This window comes from Grus americana, chromosome 3 (genome assembly GCF_028858705.1).
Source record: "Grus americana isolate bGruAme1 chromosome 3, bGruAme1.mat, whole genome shotgun sequence".
Classification (NCBI taxonomy): Eukaryota; Metazoa; Chordata; class Aves; order Gruiformes; family Gruidae; genus Grus; species Grus americana.
In genome coordinates, this window is record NC_072854.1 from 82910806 (window position 1) to 82937611 (window position 26806).

The 26806-nt window shown below is 42.5% G+C and overlaps 2 protein-coding genes and 1 non-coding gene across 4 annotated transcripts; all 3 read right to left on the reverse strand.

The window, feature by feature from the left end:
- Nucleotides 1-8242: 8242 nt before the first annotated feature.
- Nucleotides 8243-16163, reverse strand: TOMM20 (translocase of outer mitochondrial membrane 20). Its single transcript, XM_054822361.1, has 5 exons — nucleotides 15898-16163; nucleotides 10972-11018; nucleotides 10186-10267; nucleotides 9760-9902; nucleotides 8243-8653 (listed from the first exon to the last, which is right to left on the reverse strand). Exons 1-5 carry the CDS (start codon nucleotides 16019-16021, stop codon nucleotides 8609-8611), a joined length of 441 nt encoding a protein of 146 aa, XP_054678336.1. The 5' UTR covers nucleotides 16022-16163; the 3' UTR covers nucleotides 8243-8608.
- LOC129205466 (small nucleolar RNA SNORA14) lies at nucleotides 15039-15173 on the reverse strand. Its single transcript, XR_008576751.1, has one exon. It is a non-coding gene; the product is annotated as a small nucleolar RNA SNORA14 (small nucleolar RNA).
- A 671-nt stretch (nucleotides 16164-16834) lies between the features above and the next one.
- Nucleotides 16835-24226, reverse strand: RBM34 (RNA binding motif protein 34). 2 transcript variants are annotated; one of them, XM_054822358.1, is made up of 10 exons: nucleotides 23871-24224; nucleotides 23192-23334; nucleotides 21904-22123; nucleotides 21256-21315; nucleotides 20643-20686; nucleotides 20071-20154; nucleotides 19789-19852; nucleotides 19629-19671; nucleotides 17926-18044; nucleotides 16835-17203 (listed from the first exon to the last, which is right to left on the reverse strand). In XM_054822358.1, the coding sequence occupies exons 1-10, from the start codon at nucleotides 24180-24182 to the stop codon at nucleotides 16841-16843; spliced, it is 1452 nt and encodes a 483-aa protein (XP_054678333.1). In that variant the 5' UTR covers nucleotides 24183-24224; the 3' UTR covers nucleotides 16835-16840. The 2 variants fall into 2 exon arrangements, with proteins under 2 accessions (XP_054678333.1, XP_054678334.1); XM_054822359.1 differs by lacking the exon at nucleotides 16835-17203 and adding an exon at nucleotides 17210-17458 and having other exon boundaries at nucleotides 23871-24226.
- Between the last annotated feature and the right edge of the window lie 2580 nt (nucleotides 24227-26806).

Below are 26806 nucleotides of genomic sequence, written 5' to 3' on the forward strand. Positions count from 1 at the left end.
CATGGAGCATCCAAGACTGCCCACAAAGCACTGCCACGTGGCAAAGTGCTTTCTGTTCTTGCACTTCCCACTGGAAATAAATGACCCTCTCACACCTTATGGGCAATGAAAGGTGATTAGCAGCAGACTGCGTTTGGCCGTGGTGCAAATGACGGGATGTCTAGCTAATCATTAGCTCCGTGTCTTTGGTCCCTGAGTCCTGTGAAGCTTCACAAGAGCACAGTTGCCCTAAACAGCCATGGCAACAAGGGTGATATTCTTTAATATTAACAAAACCAATGTGGTCTTCCAAAAAGAAAGGAAAATGCAGTTAAGTTCCCCAAAATGAAGATAAGGTATGCTGCTCCAGTGAATCAGTCTTACAGCAGCATTTCTTCAAAAGCCCAGAGTGACGACCTCTACAAATATTTTGGTGGCTACCAATACTATGATGACCTATGAATACTTTGGATTTACAAAATCCCCGCTGCATCAATCAACAACAAAGCTTGTGTTGTCACCCCCTGAGACGAGGCACACAACACCTGCAACATTACCAGGAGTTGGGGAGGCAGGATTTGAACAGTAAGATTAAAAAAAAGGAAAGGCCATGAAGGATCCTGATCCTGAGCTATTGAGCTATTGCTGGTTCTGACAGACTGCAATTTGTTTCTTAATTTTTTTTCTTTAAAATCAGGGTGACATCACTGTTTTTATTGAAAATGTGCTGCCCAAGGTAGGAGACATCAATCTGTGAAAAGATCTACAGTCTAATGACAAATATTATCACGCCTGCTGAAAAATTTTCAGGGCAACCCAGCAGAGAAAACACTGCTCCTGACCTTGGCAGAGTCTCATAACAAACACCATCCTGGAAACAACCAAAATGAAGGGAGGGATTCAACACAGGAGCCAATTGTTTTCCCTGCTTCACATTTTATGACAAAAAGCATGGGGAGAACACTGCCCCCATGTCAATATATTCCATCCCAGGGTCTCTGTGCCCTTTAGAAAACCAATTTAACTTATCAGCACTTACTTCCAGGGTTGCCCAGAGAAGCCAGGGTGCCCAAGTGGTTAGCTCAAGCTCCCACTAAGAACCAATCTGTTGGTTCTTGAGGGTGGCAGGACACGCCAGTCTGATCATCCGGCCTTCTAGGTATATGGCTACCACACAGCCAGCTCCTTCCAGGCATATCCCCTTCTCCTTTCCAGATACTGGCTCCAAAGCAGAAAAAGGAGGACAGAGCCATCCTGGTCAACAGATAAAATCTGCTCTAACCACAAGGACTTTGAGCATTAGAAGCAAGGTTTAGAAGGTTGCATTGTTTTTAAGGATGGGTCAACTGTCCAAACATGGGATACAACTTTCTCTCAGTAAAGTACCTCTCCAGTTTTCAGCTGTTTTATTGGGTTGTCGTGTATACACAGTTTGCAATCCAACATCTGGGATGGATGCTTACTCACTGCCTTGCTTCCTAAGCTGTTTGCCTTATTTATGCCTGCTTAAAACCTATGTCCTAACTTTCCTATTGGTATGATGGTGTCACTGAATTTCAGGCACTATGGTGTAGGCTGATTACTAAGTTTTGACAGAACAGTCAGAGCTCCTTTTAAAGTTACTATCAAACAGTAAGCCAGATTTCTGAAAGACTGCTTCTTACATTTACAGTGCAGAAACCACTTATGAACTGCAGGACTGCCAGCAGAGTAATTAACCCAGTGCCCAACAGTTCATGTTATTTGGTTTCAGTTTGGAGGGGTGTTGTGCTTCAAATCTTTCCAATTATAGTGAGTGTCTTCAATACTTTTTTTCTTTTGGCAGGTTTCATGATTTATAAGCAGGTCTATGGCTGAAGTCTGATTTTTCCTGATGATACTACTAACTAGCACTGATTAGCCAACTAGTCTAAAAATAATATGATATAGAAAAGGAGCAAGCTTTAGAGCTTCATACATAATTCAGATAAACAAAACACCCACCCAATAACTACCAAAACAATCATACTATCCTAAACCTTACCTTCTCCCTTCCTGTGTCACTGTCCCAATGTCCTGTTCTTGACTGCTTAGGTTTCCATGAGGAAAGGACCATGCAGAGTAAATTACAGGATCAGGACCGCAGGCTGTGAGCTTGCAGAAGCAGAGACTTCATCTTGACAGATTCTTCAGTGCCACACACATCTCTGCTGATACAGAAGTAATAATAATAATAATAATAATTTCATGCTAAGAATTCTGCCAGTGCCAATGGCCAGTAGATAACATCACTACAGAGAAGTAAAGAAGGACCTTTAGTTCTGTCAGACAGCTTCTAACATAAGCCAAGGGGCCTGATGTTAAAGCTCAAAACTTTGGATGGAGACATAAAAGCAAATGAAATGTAAATCAAATAGCAAACCCTCATGGTTATGCAAATTCAGCTGAGTGTCATTATAGCAAACACCCGAACTAGAACAACTCAATAAACATGGAGGCTGCAACCTGGGGTCAGATGGGGCTTCTCTTCTTTATACAGGCAAAACCTTCCACCGCCTTAATCCTAGGAGTTGGTAGTCTTCATTGCGGTAACTTACAGGACCAGGCAATTACACTGTACCAGGTCAAAGTGTGGTGAAAGTAAATTTTCATCAAAACCAGACTGTTCCCACCAATAATGAGATACTGCTATGAATTGATTAGGCATGTACTATCCATTAAAGACACCAGAGAGTTTCTCAAAGAACATGCTTGCTCAAGAATCCCTTTTCTCCATTTCTCCATTTAATTAGTCATTGCATTATAATTAACAAATTCATGCAATAATCATTGTCGTTTTAATCATCAAAGCTGAATGTACATTCCTTCTCATTAAATAATATTAAACACAACAAAAGATGCTAACCAGGTTGTTTCAGAGCTCCAGGAAATGCGCTTTTACATACATGCCAAAACAGGCAAAGATTGGTTTGTTACCGCAAATTTCTGTATCTTCCAGGCTATCTTACAGGGTGTAACATATTCAGTCACCTAAGGAAGGAGGGGAAGCATGGTTTGCAGAGACAGTATCTTTTATTAAACAGCTGTCTTTCTCTAGATACTTGCCATGTTTTAAGCAGACTTTGAAGAATTTCTTGTTAACAAGTTGAATGTTTGGAAAAATGCTGATCGAGAGCTGCAAGGGCTGAAAACTTCCATTTACTTGCATGGCATAAACATACGCTTTCCCCCTGCGAACACAACCCAGGAAGCAGAGAAAAACCACTTCTGAGGTGCAGGAGTAGTTACGATGCGGTCTGAGGCCAGGGTGCCTCTATGACACAAGTAGCTGCCGCTGAGGCATGAGAGGGATCCCATCAGCTCACTTCACGGCAGCTACAGGATTGCAACAGGGCGAGTAGGTTTTGCCACCTTAAGCTGAAATTCAACCAGCAACAAAATGGCATCCCGTCACGAACCTGTAACATCGTGCCCTTTTTTGTTGGGTTTTTTTTGTTGCTGGCCCTCCTCACCCAGGCCATCACACCCACCTGTCCAACTGCCAGCAGAGTCTCAAGATGCAGATTTCTCTGCCAGCCCTGCTACAGGTGCTCTCCTTGCACTTCAGCTAGCAAAGCTCATCCAGAAAAATCACAGCTAGGCAGAGGAAGTCTTCTCATGCATGCCTGGGAATGATATTCAGTTGCATTTTGTTGCAGAGTTTAAGTTGTACAATGCAGCTGGCTTATCTGTATACCTGGTTTGTGCTGAGGGATGGAGAAAAGAAAAGGGAAATCCTTCTAATCACCTTCTAATCATGTCATCACGACAAACCAAACAGACAGGACTTAAAAAGCCAAAGTTAGGTATCAGTAGAAACACATGCCACTGCTGCCCCACTGATCCTGTCTTATGCACCGTACCAAATTTGTCTGGACAAAATGCTGCATTGCATCGCCTCACCAGACAGGAAGATTCTAAAAATTAGAATTTTGCAGGATGAGCTTGCACAGAACATGTGTGCAAAACTGCCCTCTGCTGTTTAGATTAAGACCTGCTCAAATAAATGATAGCGTGACCGAATTGGTTTTTAGTTTTAAGGGTCCAAGTTGTGAAGAGGCAGAACTACCTGACTTCAGCTGGTTTCTGCCGCCACGTACAGTAGAAATTTCATATCTGAAAGCCACTCATAACTGCCTTAAAGCATGGACCATCTGGACAGATTTGCAGGCTGTAGCAACACCACGCAACAACACTCCATTCAACAACTGTCACACAGCAGGTGAGCACCAAGGGACATCCTTTCACCCCAAAGAGGAGTCAAGAACATCCTCAGGGTGTAAGGGAAATGCTGGTAATTGTGAGCAAGCACTGTAGGAGGACAGGCATCTGTCAACCCATTAAATCAAGGCCTGATCTTTACAAAAGAGGAACTGGAACTATATGTCTGGAGTCGAAAGCTTATAGCACTGAGGCCTTTAAGAGTTCGTGATTAGTTGGTCAGAGCAGTGATTGGAAAACAGAGTAGGGACCTTATTAAAAGATGTCCAGCAAATGTTCTGTAAATATTTCTGCTAGTAAAACTAGCACCTGTAAGCCCCTACTGCAGGGAAAGAAGTGAGGACCTGGATTTTCTTTTCAGAAACATATGGAAACCACTGAACTTTGAAAAAGCTGCCCACTACCTAGTGCCAGTACGCTGGACAGTTTGGTACAGAAATATCACGGAAGGGCCAGCTGTTTTCTATGGCTTCACTCACACATTCACACATGGGACATGACAAATTCTGCCTTCCAAGAACAGCATCAGATGTCCACATCTTCTTCTTTGGGAAGCTCCCTTTTGGTACAAATGCAAAAAGCCAGCACTGTTACCTGCACCAGAAGCAGTTTCCAGAGTGCCCCTGATAAAAGCTAGCCCAGACCTCATGAATTAAGCACGTTTCAGCTCTTTCCAACAGGCTTTTGGTCAGATTTGACTGCTGTGCCAGCAGGCTTTTTTTGGTGACTGCATAAAGGAGACTATAAGCTATACTGGTCAGCGTAAACACACAAATTGAAACCAAACCAAGACGCGGGTATAACAGAAGCCTTGAAGATTTTTTTTTTCCTTCCCATCAGCCCTTTTCATATGTGTATGTTTAAAAATGCAGAAGCATGGGTGTACAGTACAACATGTCTTTGAAACACTCACTAAAAGCACTTAGTGACCACTTCAAAGATTCCCTTGAAGTTTAACTCATGTTAATTTTAACACAATGGTCATGGAGGGCCACTGTTCAGCCTAAGGGACTTGAAACACACCATCAACAGATGTACAAGTGAAACTTTAGAAGGATTCTTCTGGGTGCATAAATAGCTGGAGCTTGACTTTGATGATGGCTGGCTGGCTGGCCGGCCGGCCTCCTACACAGCAGGGCTGGGACTTCTCCGTTTTTCAAGTTCAGGGCAGCAATAATATTCTGTCATCCCCCAGGGTAAGGAAATTAGTGCCAGATGATTCAGCGTGTGCTTGATAACACTGGTTTTGGATTTGATTCCATTACCTAGAAAACTGAATGGTGAGACATCAAAGGTGGTCCTGCATGATCATGAAACTAGCTGGGTTTTTTTCTGTAAAAGCTGTCTCAGAAGCTCATAACTGATGATAGGAAACTTCCCAAGATAAAACTAACAGACCTGTGATTTCCTTTACGAGAAATACTCTTAGTGCTGAAAACAAATGCCTTGTTCTTGGGGCACCAAGAAGGGAAGATGGCTCTTTCTGGGAGATTAGTAGTTTTACCTCCAGTAAAGTAAGATTACAGATCTTATTCACCAAGGGTTGTGAGCTCAGCAGCAGCAAATCCACAACTGGAATGGCTCACTTCCACCTTTTTTAAAATTGGCACAAGTGAAAAGAAACATGGTACTATGCACAGCTAATGCAATGGCATTACTACTACTGATGCAATAACATCCGTAATTACCACTGCACTTCCAATGACCTGCGTTTTGCTTATGTCTGAAGCCAGTTCTAAATTACAGCCTCCCACATCTGTGCGCTGTGCACGCTAGCTACACCAGTGTCAGGCTGTCACAGTTTGGAAGGTATTAGCTTCATCAGGAGATTTTGGGAAAAAAATCAAATAATCTTAAGCCTTGTTAAAAGGATTCATCATTCCCACCCTATTAGCCAAGGCACTCAAAACAGGTATCAGAGCTTGCTCTAGCATACTAACCAGATACTTCTGGGTTATCACATATGAGAACAAATTTGTACTTAAGGCTTCATTTAAACCTATGCTATCTAAAAGTTTGTCTGCATCTAACTTTGCAGGATCAAGAAAACTAAAAAGGGCTAGAGTAATATGTGTGTCTGTGATGTCTATTAAAGCAATGACCATTTGTAGACATAATCAGACTGTCACCAAGTCTTCCATCAAAATCAGAATTGACACCCAGCTTTGCTAAAACATACTTAATTCAGGAGAGCTTTGCTGTAAGCTAAATTGTGAATTCAAATTGTCATTCAAATTGTCATCATTATACCAAAAAGTATACAAAACTGTTCAGGTTTGAAGAAAGGGTGCCACTTTTGTTTTACATTGCTTAGGTTTGTTTTTCAAGGCAGGGTGGAAGAGTTTGATTTGCCTTAAGGTGATGTTAAAAGCTGAAGCAAAAATGTATTACACTGAAGCGACCACCACCAGCAAGAACATCAGGTAAATACGCTAACAGTTCCATCAGCATGACCTATGAATTCTTACTTTTTACTTTTAAGGGTTAGAAAATTGCTCCAAAAAACCCCACTGTACTCATTAAAAATAGAACCTTCTGCAATTTAACGGTATTTTTATTAAGTATTCTAGGTGCAGAGTAACTTTGTCCCTCTAAAATAAATTAAAAGAGCAAGCCAGCCATTGTCACCTGAAGATTATTGCTACTAAGTTTTATTTTTACCTTACGCTGCCTGAACAATTCAAGCGCAACAAAAAGACTAAATTACAGACAGCTGTTCAAGAAATCTTTTTTCATGCCAGCCACTAACTTTAGTATTTGTCGCATTACAGAAAGATTCAAATCTTGAGAAATTGTTTTCAAGGGGTTAAGGGGGAAGTCCCTCTTCCACGGCAAAACACCTAAGCAGACTGACTCAGTAAGAGCCATTTCTACTCCCAAACTCAGGTATCTGACTGCTAGGTGACCATAAGCTATCAGCTTCACCTCTCAAAAATGCTGTGTGAGGCAATTTCTGAAACATTGAGACCTATGGTATGGAAGAATCTGCCTTTACAGAACCTGACACCAGGCGGAAATGAGGCAGAGACAGATGGGAATGCTGGCTAAAGTGCTCTCAGCATATCTCACCTCTACTTGGACTCTGCCACCAAGTACCTTACTATTAATGTATCAGCATCATTAGCACAATCAGCTGGTCTGAAAGACACCTCGAAGCATTCTCCTCCTTTCTTCTCCTTAAGTTAGGACAAGCCACCATGCCAAAAATATAAAGCTACATTTGTAATTGTTTCTTCTGCCACCTGAGCGGTGATAGCACAAAAGCAGAGAACTGTAGAAGCCAATCTGTTTGGACATTTAGAACATCATATCCATGGAAAACTGGCTGTCAGAATTACGCTTCTGCTGCTCACTCGAGTGTGTGTATTATCCACCTCCTTTCCACTAGCAAAGGAAAACTTAACTAAATTCAAGTTTACAGTATCACACCATACTGAAGTTTTACAACACCCTTCTAATTCCATTAGCTTTAGCTAGTTTAGCCTGGGGATAACATCATCTTACCTTATCAGTATGTTTTTTTAAAGGCAAATGCCAAAGACTGTTAACAACCATTTTCTACAGTCTTGATGACTAGAGACTGAAATGTTAACTGGCTATCTTGCAAGAAGGTTTCAAGCTTTCCAAAAAACCACCTTTGTGCTCTTACAATCTGCCTCAGGTTCTACTCCAAGCAGCTTTATTTCAGACACCTGCATTAACAGAGCATTCACATTTGCCAGATACAGTTTTGATCGCATCACATTAGATGTTATTGTTCCTGACAAAAATGGATTTGTCATTCTTTCCACAGCCAGTCATTTATTACCATTCTGATTTGCATCTTGTTCTAAGGTGATCGGTTACTGTTTAAATGATCACGTCTGTTTTCTCAGGAAATGACACAAGGTTTTAAACTTAATTAAAAGCATTGGAAGACCAGCCATAACATTAAAAATAAATTTTAATGTTGTCATTTTTTTGATCATTTGCTCTGACACCCAAATGTTCTGAAATTTAAAGTAGTACTATAGGGACACACAAGTGCAGATAAATCTTTATTGCCATAACTTTGTTTTTTTCAAAAATGAGCATTGGGTTTTTAATAGGTCGTAGTTTTATGTCTTTATATGTACAACATTACAACTGCATATTTGAATAATAATGAAGTTAGTGATACTTTGATAACTCAACACAGTGTATTTATAAAATGAATTCTTATCAAAATACACTTTTCACTGGGATAATAAATAAAATCCTGTGAAACCCACCTACACAAAGTTAATTTTAACTCTGGTAGAACCCGATGTGGTACACAGTCCATTAACTACTATGTTTGCCCCTTTATCCCCCTACTGATGCTCATCTTCTGGGGTAAGAAAACATTTTTTCCCCCTGTTGTGGTGTGACCTCATTCAACATCATCTTCAGCCAAGCACTGTGCACTTACAATTCTCTGTAAGAAGGAGAAAAACTCATTCACAATTACATAAAATTGACAATAGGCAACTGATTATCAAGCAATGTAATTTTACACTGAACATTAGGCAGTGTAATTACTGAGCAAACTGTTTAATGTTAAAAATGGCAATCTATTTGAGATAAGTTTTTGAAGTCATTCCACGGAAATTACGTACCGTGCAATGCCTAACAAAGCCAAAGTCAGATAAATAATATCCTGTCAGCCTCCAGTGATGACCTCTGTGTGGTTTTTGGCACTGCTCTCTAAGGAAACATCTTTGCTTCGTTGTTTCCCCAGCCCTTTATATTTTGTGTACCTGACACTTTTTCAGTGTATTTACTAACTGTATGGACCTTAAACCAAAATGTAAGGAGGCCTGAGCTGTAAGGAGAGCTGGCTGATGCACAGCACTGAGTCTCTGCTTTACGTGAGGTAACACCATTAGGGAGTAAGAACATAAATCGTATTATTTATTTTATAATAGACTCACCTGCTAGCATATTACCAACGTTACCTGCACAGTACTCAGTTTAAAAAGGGAGAGTATGGTATACACAGAGCTACAAACACTTTTATCATCAGGGAAACCCCCAAGCTTCAAAACTGTCATGTGTTCTGGCACTAGTTAACATTTTGTGTTTATAGCTGGCCCAGAAGCAACAGGCTAGCAAAGCAACAGATTAATTCTAATGGACTTTTATAGCATGCACAGACACTTGTAGATATATATAATTAAGAAAATAAAACTCAAGACCCAGTGCAAGAAAGTTACCGCTTTCCTGATCCCCCAACTTGTATTTGGGAAACTGGATCCACTTATAGTATCAGAGCTGCAGTCAGATGTCTCTACTTTAGAATAGCTTAGCATACCCTACACATGAGAGAAGGTTTGTATTTCTACTTTACCTTGTTTGCTATTAATGTGACATGGTATTTTTCATATACGCTTTTTAATGTTTCAGGTGAAAAAAAGTTTCATTTATTCTAACTGAACATATACAAAAGCATATTACAAAACCCAAGACTCGTGACTGATGTAGCGAATAAGAGAAGTAGTTGAATCATTTTCAAACCAAAACAACAGGGAACGTTTCACATACCTGGCTTATTGTAGGGAGCTTAGTTAGAAGCATTTGAAACACTGGTGGTGGAAGAGTCTGCTGTAGAACTTGTAGAAGCTGCTGCGGCTGTCCACACACAGCAATGGCATTGGTCAAGTGATCAACACCTTTCTCATATTCACCTGTATGACAAATCATAATGTTTTGAAATCAACCTTCTTCCACATTGTAAAGTATTTACATAAAACATCCCATTAACAGTGGACTAAATTACTGAGAATCAATCCACATTTTTCTTTCCCCCTCCCTTGCTGGATCTTCTAAGCACAGAAGGTTAGAAACAAGTAAACAGATTTTCGTAAGTGAGTTTGACTCCCCAAAAGATCTTAGTATATAGAAGTCATCTTCCAGCAAAGGTAAAGAATTACTTTACAACTTACCCTTCAAAAAAAATTATGCTATTACCTTGAGCTAGTAGTTCCTCGCCAAGCTGAATCTCCTCTAGGAAAAACTTCTGAACTGCTTCAGCATCTTTCAGGTCAGGCAACTATAAGACACACAGTAAAACTGAAGTTGGCCCAGTTAACAAACAAGTTAGCCGAAAACATTCTCAGCTGAAATCAAACACACACACCACCATACTGTTACACTGAAATGGGAAAAAAAATTAAAAGTGTCACCACTAAGTTAAATGTAGGCAGAACATTTTTGAAAGTCAGATTCAGGTCTCGTATCATTGCATCACAAATTTGTGGAGAGACAGAGCCTGAAAATACCTCTACTCAGTTTAAGTACACAATTTTGTAGCAAATATAAATTCCAAAGTGTGTTACGTTTATTACAACTATATTTCCTACAATTGGTTAAGATAAATCTATCTTTTCTTCTGGGATCCATTGATGATAAGGAAAGAGAAATCAACTACTTATAGCAAAATACTATCAAGTTCAGTTTCAGGTGTTCCCATCAATGATTTTTAAGTCTGAAAAGTCCTTGCACATACTACAAAGAGAAAAACACTATCAAGTCACACAGTAAATGTTGTACTTTTTAGTACAAGGCCTCTTTCTGACACAAAAAAGGAACAACCGTTTCATATGGTTATTTGTGAGCATTAGAAAAAACTAAACACTGCATATTTGCAGAAGTGTTTGTAATGCTGGAATCAAAACAGATCTTTAAACAAATCTTACAAATAATACAAATGAAACATTTTCCACAATAGCACTGCATTATTGAACACAGTATTACCTTGGAAAGCCCTGCTCTCTCTTTGGCAAGCTTCTGTTTCTTCCTTCCTGTAAGAACAAAAACATCTTACATTTTTAATTTGCGATTAAAAAAGCCTTCAGATTATAGTTCAAAACCGTGAACAAATCTCAGTTGTTTTCAAAAAAAGAAAACTGGTAACATATTCCAAATCCTGAAGACTGAACACAAGACTGCAACCCACTCTCTGCAACAGAATATCATTTAGAGCTCTAACGAGGACTGGCAGTAGCACACCAACTCAAAACGGCAATTCTCCTCCTCCTGGCTATGGTAAACACTAACTGTGCGGGGCCTGCAGCAGAGCACACCTCATACACCAGAGGTGTGAAGGAAAGGGAATGAGAGTAATACAGGATTTCTCTACGTGATTTCTAACAACGACAAGCCACAGAAGAACTGCCTACAAGTCAAGGCTCTCTAGTTTCGAGCTATATGGTGCACCACCAACAGGAACTTTAGCAGGTCACACTACATAAGCGTACTTTCTCAGCTGCTTTATAGCAAAGACTTGGGAACTAGTTAAATAGTATCTCATCACCCCACAGCAAGAGCAACGCTAAAGCACACATTTCTGAAATCTGAGGAAAGCAAACATTACAGATTGAATTGCCCAACCTGAAGGCATAAAGTTGGTCTACAACATAAATTTGTACCACTCCAGCAAAACTAGTGTAATTGAGATGATATATAGCTTGCTTTTAATGCAATTAGGCAGGTATAAAGGTATTATATAGTAGCAGCTATTCATACAAGAAAGACTAATTATAGTAATACTGGTGATCTCCTTAGAATAACCATTTTTGTAAGTCATCAGTTCATCAACTGAAATAGTTACACCAATATAACTTTTAAAAACAGTCTGTGGTTAAACAACTGTACTCTTACTACTTGTCCTCCATGTCTGCTCGCTGAACATCTATGTTGACAATGAACAACTGTCACATGGCCCTGATTTTTCTTCTGAGACAATTTCACAAGCTGGAAATACTTCCAAACATGACTAGCAGTTTTAATGGCAATGAGTTAAAAATTTGTGATTTTCCATAATGATGAAGACATTCAGGAACACTATTTCCTAGTAGTGATAACGTAACGTGAAATTTATGGACAAGATCAAGTGTTCTTTATATTAAAGGGAGATCACATTCTAACTACACAGATCACCTTTTCACCTTCTACAATACCTTAATAACCCTCAGCACCTGAGTTCCTACAACTTATTGACCTGCGTACATCATTGTACAACATCATATACAGAAAAACGTGCCATACAGAACTGTAGCATACCATAATTTTATCAGTATGGTTGCTTCCAACATTAAAGAGTTTCTCTCTTGAAAGTTGGTGCCTTCAATTAGCTCACTCCCAAGTTTTCTGAAGCATTAATTTGCACAAAACTTTAAACTGCACTACTATGCAAACCAGTTTTGCTAATACATAAAATCTTAAAGATGAAATAAAAATGGAAAAATAAAAAGTAGCCGAAATGTGTCACTATCAAAACAAGCCACATTGCAACTGTGGCGCATCCAGTGAAAACATCAATGAAAAGTACAGCTTAACATTTGTACATGATTTTCAGGAGAAACTTGTGTTTTGTTGGTGTGACTATGACATCACCTAAAATATTACAAAAGGTATCAGTCACCAGGTTAAGCATTCAGAGACAAAGAAAAAAAAGACAAGCTGGTAACTGTAACTATTTAATAAAAGCTTTTGAGCACTGATCACGCACATATGAAATCATATACTTTAGCCTGAAAATAGCAAAGGAATGTGAAGAATCACCAAGATTTTAAAACTGAACACTGATCTACAGAATCTTTCAAGTCTGATTACTATGCTATTTTTCTTCCTCTTCTTAATTCATTTTTACAGGTCTCTTAAAAGTCCACTAGCTAAATCAATTATGTAAAACTTCCCTCTTTTCTAAAGACATTATCACATTTTAAAAAAAGGAGAAGGGCAATCTTTCACAGAAGGAATCTTAGTCAATACAGAAATGCACGTGCGTCCATCCGAAACACAAATCTAAACTGCAGCTCTCAAACTGCACGTGACTTGCAGGTCCTTCAGGCACAGCTCTTGCACATGGGGAGTTAAGTTTCGAATGTGAGCCAACGGATAACCTGATGCGCTGGCACAGGTCGCAAAAATCCCAGAGCTGCCCCAGCAGCTTCATGACCAGTCCCACAAAGGAGCAGAACGACCAGAGAGCCGTTTGAATCTTCAGCTCCCACCCGTGAAGCCTGCCTACTGCTCTCCTCTCACTCAGCCTGTCCAGGCAGAAGGTGCTCTGAGGCAAAGTTCAGTATAGTCAGAAATTCTGGCTGTCTCCAAATGAAGACATCAGTGTCTATACTTGCATACAGAACAGTTCTGGTTCATACATTCAAGAACAGGAATAGTAAACATGTCTAAAATTTTATCATAAAACATAGCTGTGGAAACTAAGCAGCTCCTGATGTTTATATCTTTGTTATCTTTTGGCCCCAACATTAAATATGGACATGCCCACCAAACTAACATGTAAACCTGAAATAATCTTATTTATTTAGCAGGTTTTGTGTTAAGACATCTGGAAAACCAAAGTCCAGCAGTTCTTCAAGCCTCCCAGAAAAATCACAGTTTTTTTCCTGAAACCTGAATCTGGCCATGTCATTTTTATGAAGGGTCTTTGCAACGTAAACTTTGGTCCTAACACAGCCCAAAGAGATGTACAATATAACTGGGATGGCAAAAAAAAAAAATTGGTTCTTCATTTGTCAGCCTGTGCTTGACCCAAAACAACAGGCAATCCATGGACATGTAGGATTTCCTGTCCTTCCCAAATTTTGGTAACATTATATTGCAGAGGCTGAAAAACAATCTTATCCTAAGAATGTTAGTGGAAAAGATCTGCTGTAAAGGTGGTTTCTACAAGTTTTTCATCAAATACTCCTATATTGCTTGAGAAACAGTATGTTTTCATCTAAAGAACTGCAACTGGCTGCTGCATTGGACCTTTTTTGGGCAAATATTTTACAGCCCAAGCATTACTATCCAACAGTAAAAATGCTGTAATAATCAGATCACCGGCAGCACTCCAGAAGCATCATACTAAAGAACTAGTTACAGTACCGAAAAGTAAAAACAAAAACAAATCCCTTAATATTATCTAAAGCCTTACAACTAAAAGCAGCCCAGTGTATCACGTCCAAGGATTAAGTCATACAGTGACGCCCTCCAAATGACAACAGCCATCCCCTATCAAACCACAATGGATTTTTTCCACTTTAAAGAAAGTGTTAATTCTTAATCAGAGCAAGTCTCAGGTTTATTCAGAACATTATGGGATGGAAGCTCAGATAATGAAAACAGTGGGATGCAAAAATCACTTTCGGTGCTTCTGCAAAAATCTTATGTAATCCAATATTTTCTCTACTACATATTTAATATCATAAAAAGAACATGCCTGATTACGCAGCCAAAAATCGAGTTTGCTTGTGCAAGACAAGCACAAACCAGTTTACTATACTAAAATTCCCAATGAATGACTTGCACCGCACGGCAAGAAGTACTTGGAAGACACAGAAAAAGCATGCATCTAAGATCCTACATATACAAGCAAGGGCCTGAAGTATTCGAAAGACTTAATTTGCTGTGGAAGAGCTTACAGAAAGCGGAATTAGTACGCCGTTAAGTGTCAACTCTGGTCATTTAACAAATTAAATCCATTATGACAGAATCAAAGTGTTTAAGTTAGGTTTAAATGTCAGGTAAATATGCATTTTTAACCCATCTAGTTATTGACTCTTCCATCTATGAAACCGCCGATGATGTTATGTTTACTTGCCAGGAAAGTTTACCTTCATGGTAATTTCTTATCTTCAGATTAGTTATTAAAGGAATACTATACACATTCCCATGATAGAAACAACCCAGCACAACAAATACCAGTTTATTTCTCATGATTCATTTGAGTACCTTGGATGAATTTGAGTACCTTGAGTACTCACACTTACAATTACACTTAAAACCTTCACTGATTATTAAAACATTTAAATAAATGTTGAAGATGTGAAATAATGAAGAGCCACAGGAGAAAAGCTCTACATTTTGGATTAATCACCAGTTTTCTCTGGCATTCAGTCTTATCCTGGAAGCTAATAACAGAGCTGCCAGGAGGGTTAAGAATGCAGTAGATAAAATACCTGAGGGCTGCTACCGACTCTTGCCTTACCACAGCAACAACTTCACTATAAGAGGTTGCGTTGCTTTAATTGATGGTCTTCCAAAAATCAAAAAAATAAACGTTGTCACGTAAATGCAGTGGTGGGAATAGCATGGCTGACCGTGTAGGATAACAAGATTTAAAAAAAAGGGATGTGAATTACTTCCAAGGCAAGCTTCTGATGCGGAAACCGCAAGTCACCCATTACTACCCAAACTGCAGAAATCGCGACCCGACAAGAAGATCCGTGCCCCGGTTTCGGCAAAGGGATGCCGAGAGGCCACAACCAGCCGGGGCTCGGGGCCCGCCCCGCACGAGCGCACCTGGGCCAACGCCGCCCGCCAGCCCCCGGCCCGGCCCGGCCCCGCCGCAGCCTCCCGGGCCCCTTCGCGCCCTTCCCGCCCGGTAACCGCGGCAACGCGTGCTGAAGCGGCGGGGGCTCAAGGCCGTTCCCCCGCAGGGAGGGGGCCGGGCAGACCGCTCCCTTCCCCCCCTTCCCCCCCCCCCCGCCCCCGACGCGGCTGTGGAGCGGGGGGCGGCGGCGGCCGAACCTTGGCCGGGCCCGGGAGCACGAGAGCGCTGCGGAGGCGCCACGTGCCGCCCTCCCGCCCCCCGCGCGCGGGCCGGCCGGCCGGGGGAGGGGAGGCGGCGGCCGGTGGAGGCCGCGGGGAGGGGGCGGCCCGGACACTCACGCTCTCGCAGCCGGTTCTTGAAATTCGGGTCGCTCCGTCTTTTGCGGTCGAAGTAGATGCAGTAGCCGATGAAAAGGGCTCCGCAAAGGCCCGCCGCAATGGCGCTGGTCTTACCCACCATCATCGTGCCCGGCGCCGAGGGGAAGGTCCCGCCGCGCCGCCCCCCGCCCCCTCCTTCCCTCCCGCCGCGCGGCCGGCGCCGAGCTCCGCAGGCACCTTGGGGCGAGCGGGCAGCCAGAAAGGACCCGACCTCGCTTCCGCTGACGTCATCAGCCAGCGGCGGCAGAGGGCGCCTCCTCCAGTGCCTGCGGGGAGACCGGCCGCGCCGTGGGCGCATGCGCAGGCGACTCCCCGGCGGCCGTGGAGGGACTGGGGGAAGCCCCGCACAAACCGAGGAGCGCGGTGGGACCAAGCCGCGCACCCCGCGGGAAAGCAGGGCAGGCCCGCAGGGATGGCACACAGGGCGACGGGCCCCTGCCGCCTCCCGCCCCGGGGAAGCACCCGCGCCCAGCCGACTGCAAGGTCGGGAAAGGTCGGTCAGCCCAGCCGCACCGCCGCTGCCCCGGCGCCGGATGTTCCTGGCCAGAAAGGACAAACTCTGGTAAACTGAAGCTTAACAGTTTAAAAAAACAAAAAACAAAACAAAACCCCGACATCATCTAGGTAATGAGTTGCGTATCATCACATAGCCTGCACAGCAGCCGCTACTTCTGTAGTCATTTAGAGCAAGTCCACGCAAACAACTCCAAAAGAAAGGATGCCGGTGCCGTCAGCAGCACGCCATCAGCGGGAGGGGCGTTCCCGCAGCACTGCAACAGAATCACACGGCGCCGTACGGCCACGGACTGCCTCCTGGGAGAAGCCAGAAACCACAGCGTGAATACTAACGACGACTACAGCTGTATTAGCAAACAAAACTCACGACAGAACACTCTTGTATACATCAATCTTTATAACAATAATGAGCGTTTTTATACATTTGATTTTTATCAAAAGACTCTCTGTTTTTTGCAGCTTTATTTCTAGGAATAGACTGTTTGTTTTTCCCAGTTTCATTTCTAGGAATAGTTTTTGGTCTTTTTGGTTTAGTGCTCTTCTTTAACGGGATTGCTTTTTCGCCAACAAATGAATCCTTAGAGCACGTCTTGTTTTTTAACGTGGTATCAACTCTGTCCCTAGGAGCATGAGACTGATTTGGACTTTTCTGTGGGGCTTTCCACTTCTCTCCACAGCGCTTCACTCGTATCTTCCTTCCCATCAGAACAGAGTCGTTGAGTTTCAGAGCAAGATGTACAGCATCCGTATTCTACAAGAACAGACGTTCTGCTTAAAAGCAGCATTACTTCTACTTTCAAACTGATAGTTGCCTTTAATTCTTGTAAGCAAGATTTTACAATAAAGAGCGCGCAAACCGCTCTAATTATTGAATGAGATAACGTCTCTGCTCAGAAACACCAGCACACCCACGTAGTCCATGCACCGAGGCACATATACTTGAAAACGGGTTATGGAACAGCTTACGCCAGATGCAAAGGACAGAGGCAGAGAGATGAAGGAGAAACTGGGGGAGAAAAGGTATTGGGCTGCAGGAAATAAACTTAGGAAGATGAGGCTGGGAGACTGCCACAAGAAAGCGAGCTGTACTGAATCCAAAACGGAGAGCCAGTAAGCGAACCGGCTGCAGGAAAGAATTCCATTCATATTTTGAGACTTAAGAAATGGGAGAACATTGTGGTTATACCCAGCAAACTCATCTGTCCCTCCTTTAAGCCTTTCCCTTAATTTCTTTCACCTCAATGTTTTTTAACTTTTCTTCATACACACACTAAAACAGTTTGCTTTGTGTCTGCTTCCACAAAACTGGTCTTCCAAGCTGCTTTTAACATACACAACAATGCTACCACTTAATGTCACACACAAATAAAAACAAATTACTAAAAAAAAAAATTTCTTAAAGGCCATAAAGGCACATCCCAATTCCAATTCTGAAGACCTCCCAGTGTCCTCAAGCACGCCATTCATACGTACCTCAAAGAGAACATAGCCGAAGCCTTTACCCAAGCCGGTCTGTCTGTCTCTCACAATTCGCACTGCTACTACGCCTCCACAGACAGAAAAGTGTTCTCGCACAGCATCGTCACTGATGTCTGCAGGCAAGTACAATGAAACAGATGCCACAGCTTTACAAGCCTGGCCCAAATCCAACTACGTTAAATTTACCGATTCAGGTACACAAACATATATATTTAAATACATATATTTATATATATATTTAGGTACACAAATATCAGTGGTTCAGAAAAATGCCATCAAGTTAACAATGCAGACTTTATAAAGGGCTATTTACTTTGACAGTTACTGATTCTCTAGCTTTGAAGAGTACAATGTAAATGACAAAGGAGAATGAAAATAAAGATCAAAATAAATTTTCCACATAATTTCATTTATGGTTTGAACACAGAAATTAAGATTCACGCTACATTTTTGTAGCTCCTTCTTATGCCAGAATATGTTTCTAAGAATTAATGCTGATGATAATGAGCTTGAGCTGGCAGTTCTTGAGGTCTAATACTCATTGACCGAACCCTGAATTTTAGCTGAACGGGGGAGAAGGGATTTACAGTTTCCCACCACAGCTGCTACATGATTAGTCTGATAATGGCTTGTCAGTCCCACGCCTATGCGAACAGACAAGTGTGATGTACCGACACAAAAAATACAGGTTATTCTCTTTTCTGTGTAGGTATGCTTCATATTACGGTAGATCCCTTTCCACAGATACAATTGTACCTGTGCTAAGGGGGGACTGAATTTAATAGTACAGGTTTAGTTACAGCAATAGGAGTTAGGTACACTGAGAAAGGTTCAAGCTGCTGAAGTAATTTTCAGAGCATTGCAAACGTCCAAACCGTTTTTTCTGCAGGATGCACAGAGGAACACACAGTACTGGCACAAGCTCTACACAACAGGCATTAGTAATGTCACCACAATCAGACTTGTCACCTATGCAGATTTTCAGACAGGTCGAGTTTTAGGCTGAAGTCTAAAGCCTGTTTGTTTCAGCATTACTGTGAGCAGCACGTCAGGCCACAGGTGCCGGGCATGCCTTCATCCTGTGTGTTTACACATCTGCTCCACCCCCAAGTGAGATGCTCGTCCCAAGCACCCGACTCCATTAATACCCTTCATCTGGACCACGCCTGATGGCGATCCCTTCATCTACTGTCCAGTCTACTCAGCAGCAGCTGAACATTCATCAAGCGCTGACCTGAACTATACAGTAAGCACCTCCACACAGGTAACAACGAATTGCCAATAGCGGCCTGGACAGTCACTCACAGACAGCATCAAAATGAGAAGCCATCGCTGTGTATCACTTGGAAGTAGTTCACAAACAGGCACCAGTACACATTTAACAGTTTAGAAAGCTATGGCCTATGCAGTTTAGTCATATTTATTTAACAAACATCAGGTGACAACAAGAACTACAAGTGCTTGCAGTTCTACCTACAATAAAGAAAACAATTAATCTGCAGAACTTGTCAGAAATTTACAACCCATTTAGGTGTCTCAGTTAAAAAACAAACCTGCTATTTAAAAAATTAATTCCAGCAAAAGACATTTAGCTACCTAAGCATGCTACCCTAAATATCAATAAATAAAAAACCACTAATGTCAACACATTCTAAAAATGTTAAGTAATGACGTTTAACAATCCATTTTAGACTTACCATACGAGAGATTTCCCAAGAATACAGATCGTTTATTGTCATGCTAAAGAAAAGAAGAGATGCAAGACTAAGATATTTGTTACAGAAAAAACCCCAACAACCCAAACAACAAAAAAAAACAAACCAGAAAAGGTGATTTCTAGTCACCCATCTCACTTACTGAATTGGCTTTTGATGCAATGTCAACTCTGATGTGAAATCCACTAGCAATTGCTGTTCCATTTCTTTGGTAGCCAAAAGCAAAAAGTTTTAAAAACAAAATTAATTGTTACTTAATTTACAACGTCACTGCATAGCATTATTCCAAAAGCAAATCTACTTTTAAGTTAGAAAACACATTTTTTTCTGATTCAAGCAAAAGAGAGGAGGTAGTTTAAATTTATCTTTTAACACTGTAAATCTACCTCTTCACCAGGGAACGAGGAACAAAACTGAGACTTACTCCTTTAGAGCCTTAATGGCATCGCATTCTTCTTTAAATACAACGTAAGCGTTAATGAACTTCGCATTAGGGTGCACCTTATGTCTAGAACGTGAAAAAGATGCGTATTGTTTAAATAATTCTGACAGTGTGCAGTGCACAAGCACTTACTGTTAAACACATTTATGCCGCCTCTTGTTTTGTGCACAGTAACAACTTCATTTCTCTTAAAGGTCAAGCTAGCCCCTTAAGTCCAAGGAAGTCCCACTATACATTTTATACAGCCTGTGTATGCACCCTGATCAAGCTTCCTCAACTCTTAAATATATCCAAAGGAATTAAAGACTATTAGTGTCTTCTGCCTCCCTAAAAATACAGGGAATGCAACCTAAGATAACGAATTACTTACTAGTATAATGGGCACAAATAATTTTTTTCACTTGTCAAGAAAACTCACATACACACAAAGGTAATTGCAGAAGTCAAAGAAACACAAAATTTAAAAATTAATATAGCCAAATATGTAACAACCAACACTTAAAAATTCTTTTTGTCTCAAAAAATAAAGCACAAAATTCACAAGAGAAACCTACTTTATTGCTGCTAACTTTTTGGATAAAGTGTCTTCTGCTGGAACCTTTAAGATAAAAAGAACTTCAGTTAGGTAGGCCTAGTGTCAATTTATCTCAAGTATTTGTTTTTTGAAGACAAAGAGGAATTCAAACGGGTCCCATTCCCACCAAAAGCAATGTAGCCAGTACAGTAAGTAAATGATGTAACTGGCTATTCCTAGAGCTGATCCAGGCAGACCTCAGAATTAGAGAGCTTGCTTTGACTTAATCTGTTGAGTTTCTTGAGTGCCAAGACTGTTATCTCCAACTATTTTACAGAGTATACACTGCTTTATAATCAATGTGTCTTTGCTATTAAGATTTAAAACAGGTAAGTAATACCTTAGCTAAATGAGCAATAATAAAAGCATTCTTCTTACAGAAAAAATACAGCTCTGATGGCATCAACTGCTGCTACAGGGAGAATAAAATGTGACGAAAGGAAAGATGCATCTGTGGTGGCTCTGCAGTAAAACCTCCAAGGATTCTTCTAATGGCAAAAATACACATCTAAACCCACTTCTGAACTAATGAATACTACCCTTTATGATCAGAAACATAATTTTGTTATATCACATTAGAGGAAATAACCTACCAAAGACCGTAATCGAATGGATTTTATTTGTCCATACTCTTTAAAAAGAGATTTCAGCACCTAAACAGAAGATATTACAGTTATTCAATACATTTTTGCAACCAGTAATAACAATTAATGTTGAATATTTATTAGTAAGATTGGTTTTACACTATTTTTGTTTTACTTATACAAGGTTTGTTAAAGGGCTACTAAAAATATGCAAGTAATTTCTAACTGTTTCTGTGTTTCTTGTGGTAGCTTCTTATTTTAGATTTGCAAGACTGAATTCGTATTCCTTACTATGGAAGAAAGTATAGATTTAACACGTTTTATGCAACAATCTGAAGTACTATTTGCATTCAAAATTAGAAGCAGTCTCTAGTTTTGTAATTGTAGTTCTCATTTATTAAGTCATTTTTCACTGAAAAAGAAACTAACCAATTCTACTAAAGAAAGAGCAATTGCAGCCACTGCTGTAAAAAGCCTAACTCCAGTAAAACAAGAGATTGCTTCTAATGGTTTCTGATAATGAGCATTAGTTCCCACTTTCTCAAAAAGCAATTTTAGTCACAAATACGTGTGACTTCTCAGCTGGAAACCTCCTCTCAAACTAAGGACTGTTGTAATTCTTTTCATTCCTTTAGCTGATAGAATCCACTCACATACCTGAACAGTACAGTTGACAGGCAAGTTTCCAACAAACACTGTTCTTCTGTTTACTGTTTCATCAGCCGCTTTTCTTTTCTTTTGTTGTTTTACAGTAGTGCCTGTATCTGAATTAACGACACTTTTGGTGATAGCATGAGAAGCCCCCTTTTTTTGCTTTGCCTTGTTTTGAAGCAATTTTTGCTCCTCTTCTTCGTCTGCCTGCTCCAAAGCGCTCTCTCTTATCAGAAAAAGACAAGCAAATTACAATTGATGGGAAAAACCCCAGGGCTCTCAAGGTCAAAGAACTGAAGCCTCCAAGATAAATATTTTAACTTATATTTTACATTAAATTCAAACATAAAATTTCAAACATTATTTTGCTTATTATGCATTAAACAAACATATTCTGTAACATGGAAAGCTATTTGCTGTCCCAAGGACGTTGCATTCACTATTTAGTAGGTGTAATAAAGAAAGAATTCAGAAGTAAATCATTTGATATCCTCTAAAATTGAAGGGGGGGGGGGAATTTGTCTTTGCATGCTAGAACAAAAGAGAGATTTAATTCTTCCGGGTACCCAGGGCACTCACAACAGACAATCCTTTGGGACCCATCCATACACTAACAAATCTCTATCTATCCAAACCTGCCATAACGGCATGAACATTAAGCAACACTGAAGAAAACTCTGGAAGGCTACGGACACCGAAACAGCAAACAAAAGTTCCATGGGCATGGAAGATGCAACAAGGCAAGCGCCAGAGAAAGGACATGGTGTTAGCCTCAAGCTACAATCAAGGAAACCTCATTATCCAAACTTAATTGCACAGAGACTAGCTTCCTGCCTGCACTGACAGCATCTTGGTTCAACCCTGCATATTTAAGGGAATGGACGGTGTACCAGAGGAGTTCTGTGTCACAGCAGAACGAGCGTGATAAGGACAACTAACTCCATCTGGTACCTTGCTCCTGATGAAACTGCCTCTGCTCCTCTGATGGCAGGTCTGCTGGATAAAGGCAGCTACAGTTAAAAAGCATCACCCCATGCCAGAGAGAACCTTTTGTCTAAATCTACAGCCTCTAGACCTGTTAGCTCTCTCACAAGGGATTTGTGATTCACAGACCCAGAGCTTCCGGGGCACACTACAGAGAATCTTCACAATCTTCTTAAAGACAATCTTCTTAAACACAAAGTTTAAGACAAATAGTAGGATAAGAACTTTATTGCTTCACTGAACTCATAATGGTATGATTAATCTACAAGTTGCTTTTTAATCTTACTGTAAAAAGGTATCATCTACTCACCTGTTTGCCAATTTTTTCTCTGCTTTTGAAAGTTCCTTCTTTCTGGCTTTCTTTGCTTTTGTAGGAGGTTCTTGTATGGCAGATGAGCTCTGGTCTTCTGACGCTTTCTCCACTTCTTCCGTATGCTTTCTTTTCTTATTTTCCTTAAAAAAATGTTAACTTGAAAAAACCCCAAAATTCTATAAAAGTCCTACAATTATTTTATATTTTGTAATTTATTTGGAGCACCACTAACAGAAGCCATCAGCAGAAGCAGCGGTGCTTCTGACACCCAGGACTGCCTGCTCACCGCTGTGCCCACCCCACTGCTCTCGCCCACCCTCGCCACGGTATTTCCAGCCCTGAGGGGATCACCGCGGCGACAGCACATCGCGACAGGCGACCGGCGGCCCTTGCGCTCCGCCGACTCACTACTCAGGTCCTACGAGGCAGCACCCCGGGCTAACCGCGCCCCTCGGGAAGCCGCCTGCCCTCCCGCCAATCGCCCACCACCGTTATTTGGCCCCTCTCGGGCGCGAACGCGCAGGCAGGAGCTAACCCCTCCGCTACCAACGACACCCGCCGCCCCAGCAGTGACCGGGCCTCTGGGGGCAGAGCACCCACCGCCCCACCGGGAACGCCGCTGCCGACCCGCCCCCCCCCCCCCAGCAGGCCGGGAGGAGCGCGGAGCGTCACTTACCCCCGTCACGGCCACCAGTACCGGCGGGGGGACGGCGGCGCTGAAGAGGCTAGCGAGCGGCGCGGCGGCCGCCCCGCCCGGCCGGAGGCTGCCCGCCACCTGCCCCACCACGTACTCCTCCGCCTGCCGCCCGCGACGCACCGCGGCGGCAGCGCGCGCGCGCCCGACGACGGCCGACCCGCCTCGCCCCCGCGCGCGGGTAGGGGGCGCGATGAGGGACTCCGCCGCCGCCTCCTCCTCCTCCGGCGGCGCCGCCGCCACCGGCGGGTCCTGCTCCCCCCGCGGCTCCGCGCCCCTCCGGCGGGCCCTCATGGCTGCTCACGAGGTGAGGGAAACAGGCTCTCGGGGCGCGTCACTTCCGGCGCGCGGGGCCGGAGCGAGCTCCCCCGCTGAGGGAGGGCGGCGCTGCCGGCGGCGGGGCGGAGGTTGTTAGCGGCGGGGACGCAGGTTGGCACCGGGGCCGCCCGCGTAGCGCTCCGTGAGGGGCGGGTGGTGAGGGGCCGGGCAGGGCGGCAGCCCCTCTTCGCCGCGGCGCGTAAGCCCTTCCCAGGCAGGACGCGACAGTGCAGCGCGGCTGCCGGCTCCCTCTGAGAAGGGAGGCTGAAATCATTGTGCGATTAATTCTGTCTTCTCAGGCTGTCTCTACTTAAAAATCACTTCAGTGGTTCAAAGTGCCACAAATAGTTAAAAAACAACGTCGCCGTTGTCTACAGAGAGAAGAACTTTCTTGGCTCTATGTTGCTGTGGCAGTACTTCTTACAGCATTTTCTTATCTGTCGTCATCCAGGATGTAGAAACCTCAACGAAACACAAAACCAACCACGCAAAGCCCCAGTTAAGGTCTGTGCAAGATGTTCTCGTTGCCTTTGAGCACAGATTAAATGCCTCACGCTCCGACAGCACCGCTGCTGACAGCCTGAACTAAAGTCTATGGGCAGGGGCTTACTCGAACCCTTTCATTAAGGTGCACAATTGCCAGGGTGGGTGACCTCACACTTAAGTTCACAGGCAGAAAGGACCCTCCTGCTGCTGCTCGTGCAGCCCCTTCTAAAGTCACTCACCTTGAGACAAACCTGGAAAAGGGTTAGAAAATGCAAAGGGGGAAGGGGTGTAAAGAGTAGCCAAAACAGAATGATTCCCATGACTTGTTGACCTGAAATAAGCCCAGTAAGCATCACAAACGAAACTGAGTAGAAAGAGCACAGAGCCACAGGCAGTTCAGCAGTTATTACTTAAGCAGTCTTTAAGTCATTAGACCACCAGAGAGATCATCCCAAAACATCCCTTTGGGCAGTTTCCTTCTGGATTGTTTCACCTGTACCTGGGACCCACAGTAGGCTTTTAAAGTATGTAAGGATTTTTCCGATGAAAAGCCCCTGAAACTCAGTACTTCTCAGGGGACTTGAGGACTGTAACCTGGGGGACAGGACAAGGAGGAACCAGTGGTACCTCTTCCCCCCAGCTTCACTGTGTACCCAGTAAAGGTAAGTGCTCTGGATCATCTTGCTGGTGCAGCTACATGGATGGGACTGGATAACTGATCCAACTGGAAAGGAACCTTTTTTGTTAGGTTAATTCTCAAACAGATTGTTTTCCAACTCAGGCCACAGTGCAGCTGATGCATAAGGAGGTTTTAAGCTGTTACTCTCTGACATTAGGCACCTAATTGGGATCTCCTTTTAGGCCTGCCTGTCCAGAATGTAACTTTAAATGATAGATGATGTGATAATAATTGGAAAGGCATAGAAAATTACCAGGCACTTAAAGGCTGAAGCAAATATGAACAGCTCTTCTGTTGCAACTTTTTATACACTTTTTGAACAGCCAGCGGTAGAAGTTTTGTTGGCACCAATGTCCAGCTGAAGGCAAAACAAGTAATCCAGCTATGAAATAAAGGTAAAATGTTAGTTTTGACACATGCACCAGGCATCCCCTGTCTGGCCTCCTGGATGCCGGGCCAGGTAGGGACCCTCATCGATGGGGTCAGCCCAAGAGAACACACAAATTCTGAAAAACTGGCAGGTGGCTGCTACACTACTTAGATTGGAAAAGCCAATACATCTTCGCACAACAAAGCATTTTTGTAGTCAAGAGGTGGGGCAGAACAGGCTGACCCATTAAAATACATCAAAATTACATTGGGCAAGTGTTCAGCTGGCTGATTTTGGAGACTCATAATTGCCGAGGCTCAACAAAAGGCACACAGCCTCCAGGAACGCTGCCAGCTAGTCAGTTAGAAACCTTTGGTGACAGGGAAATTTCACAGCATGATGGAGACCACAGTTAAGTACAACCATCGGTGGCAACTAAATAAAGGGAGTGGGGAGCAATGCAGCCAGCCTTCAAGGCATGCCTTCTCTCAGCATATGCAGATAGTCTACACTTTCAGATCTTCTCACACAACGAAGCATGAGACAGGCAAACCTTGTTCTGTTGCTTAGCCAAGGTGTAAAGGATAAAGGAGGAGTACTTTGTCTCACTTTGCCTTTCAGGTCATGGCCCGAGCAGGCACCCAAGACTGTGGGTACAGCCCAGCAATCACTGCTGGTGGGAAACTTTCTCAGCTGTAAGCGCAGCGTGCATGCCGAGCAGGGAGCACACCCGTGTTCAAAGCTGCATTACAATGTGTAACCTGAAAAGAAGTTCAGATTTGACTCACTGGAGCATGGGATAAAGTTGCCCGGCTAACGGTTTGCCAAAGGTACCTTCCTTTGTAACCACTGGGACACAAGTCACATGAACCCAGAGAGTACCATTTGCAGACACACTTCACAGAAGAGGTGCAATATAAAACATCCAGAACAGATTTTTGACTAGTCATTAAACTGCATGAGAAGTATAACAAAAATGAAATAATATCCATATTAAAGAACAGCAAAAATCCTATTTACGCATAAAGTCAATATGGGAGCAGGGAGGTGACTAAACAAGTAAAC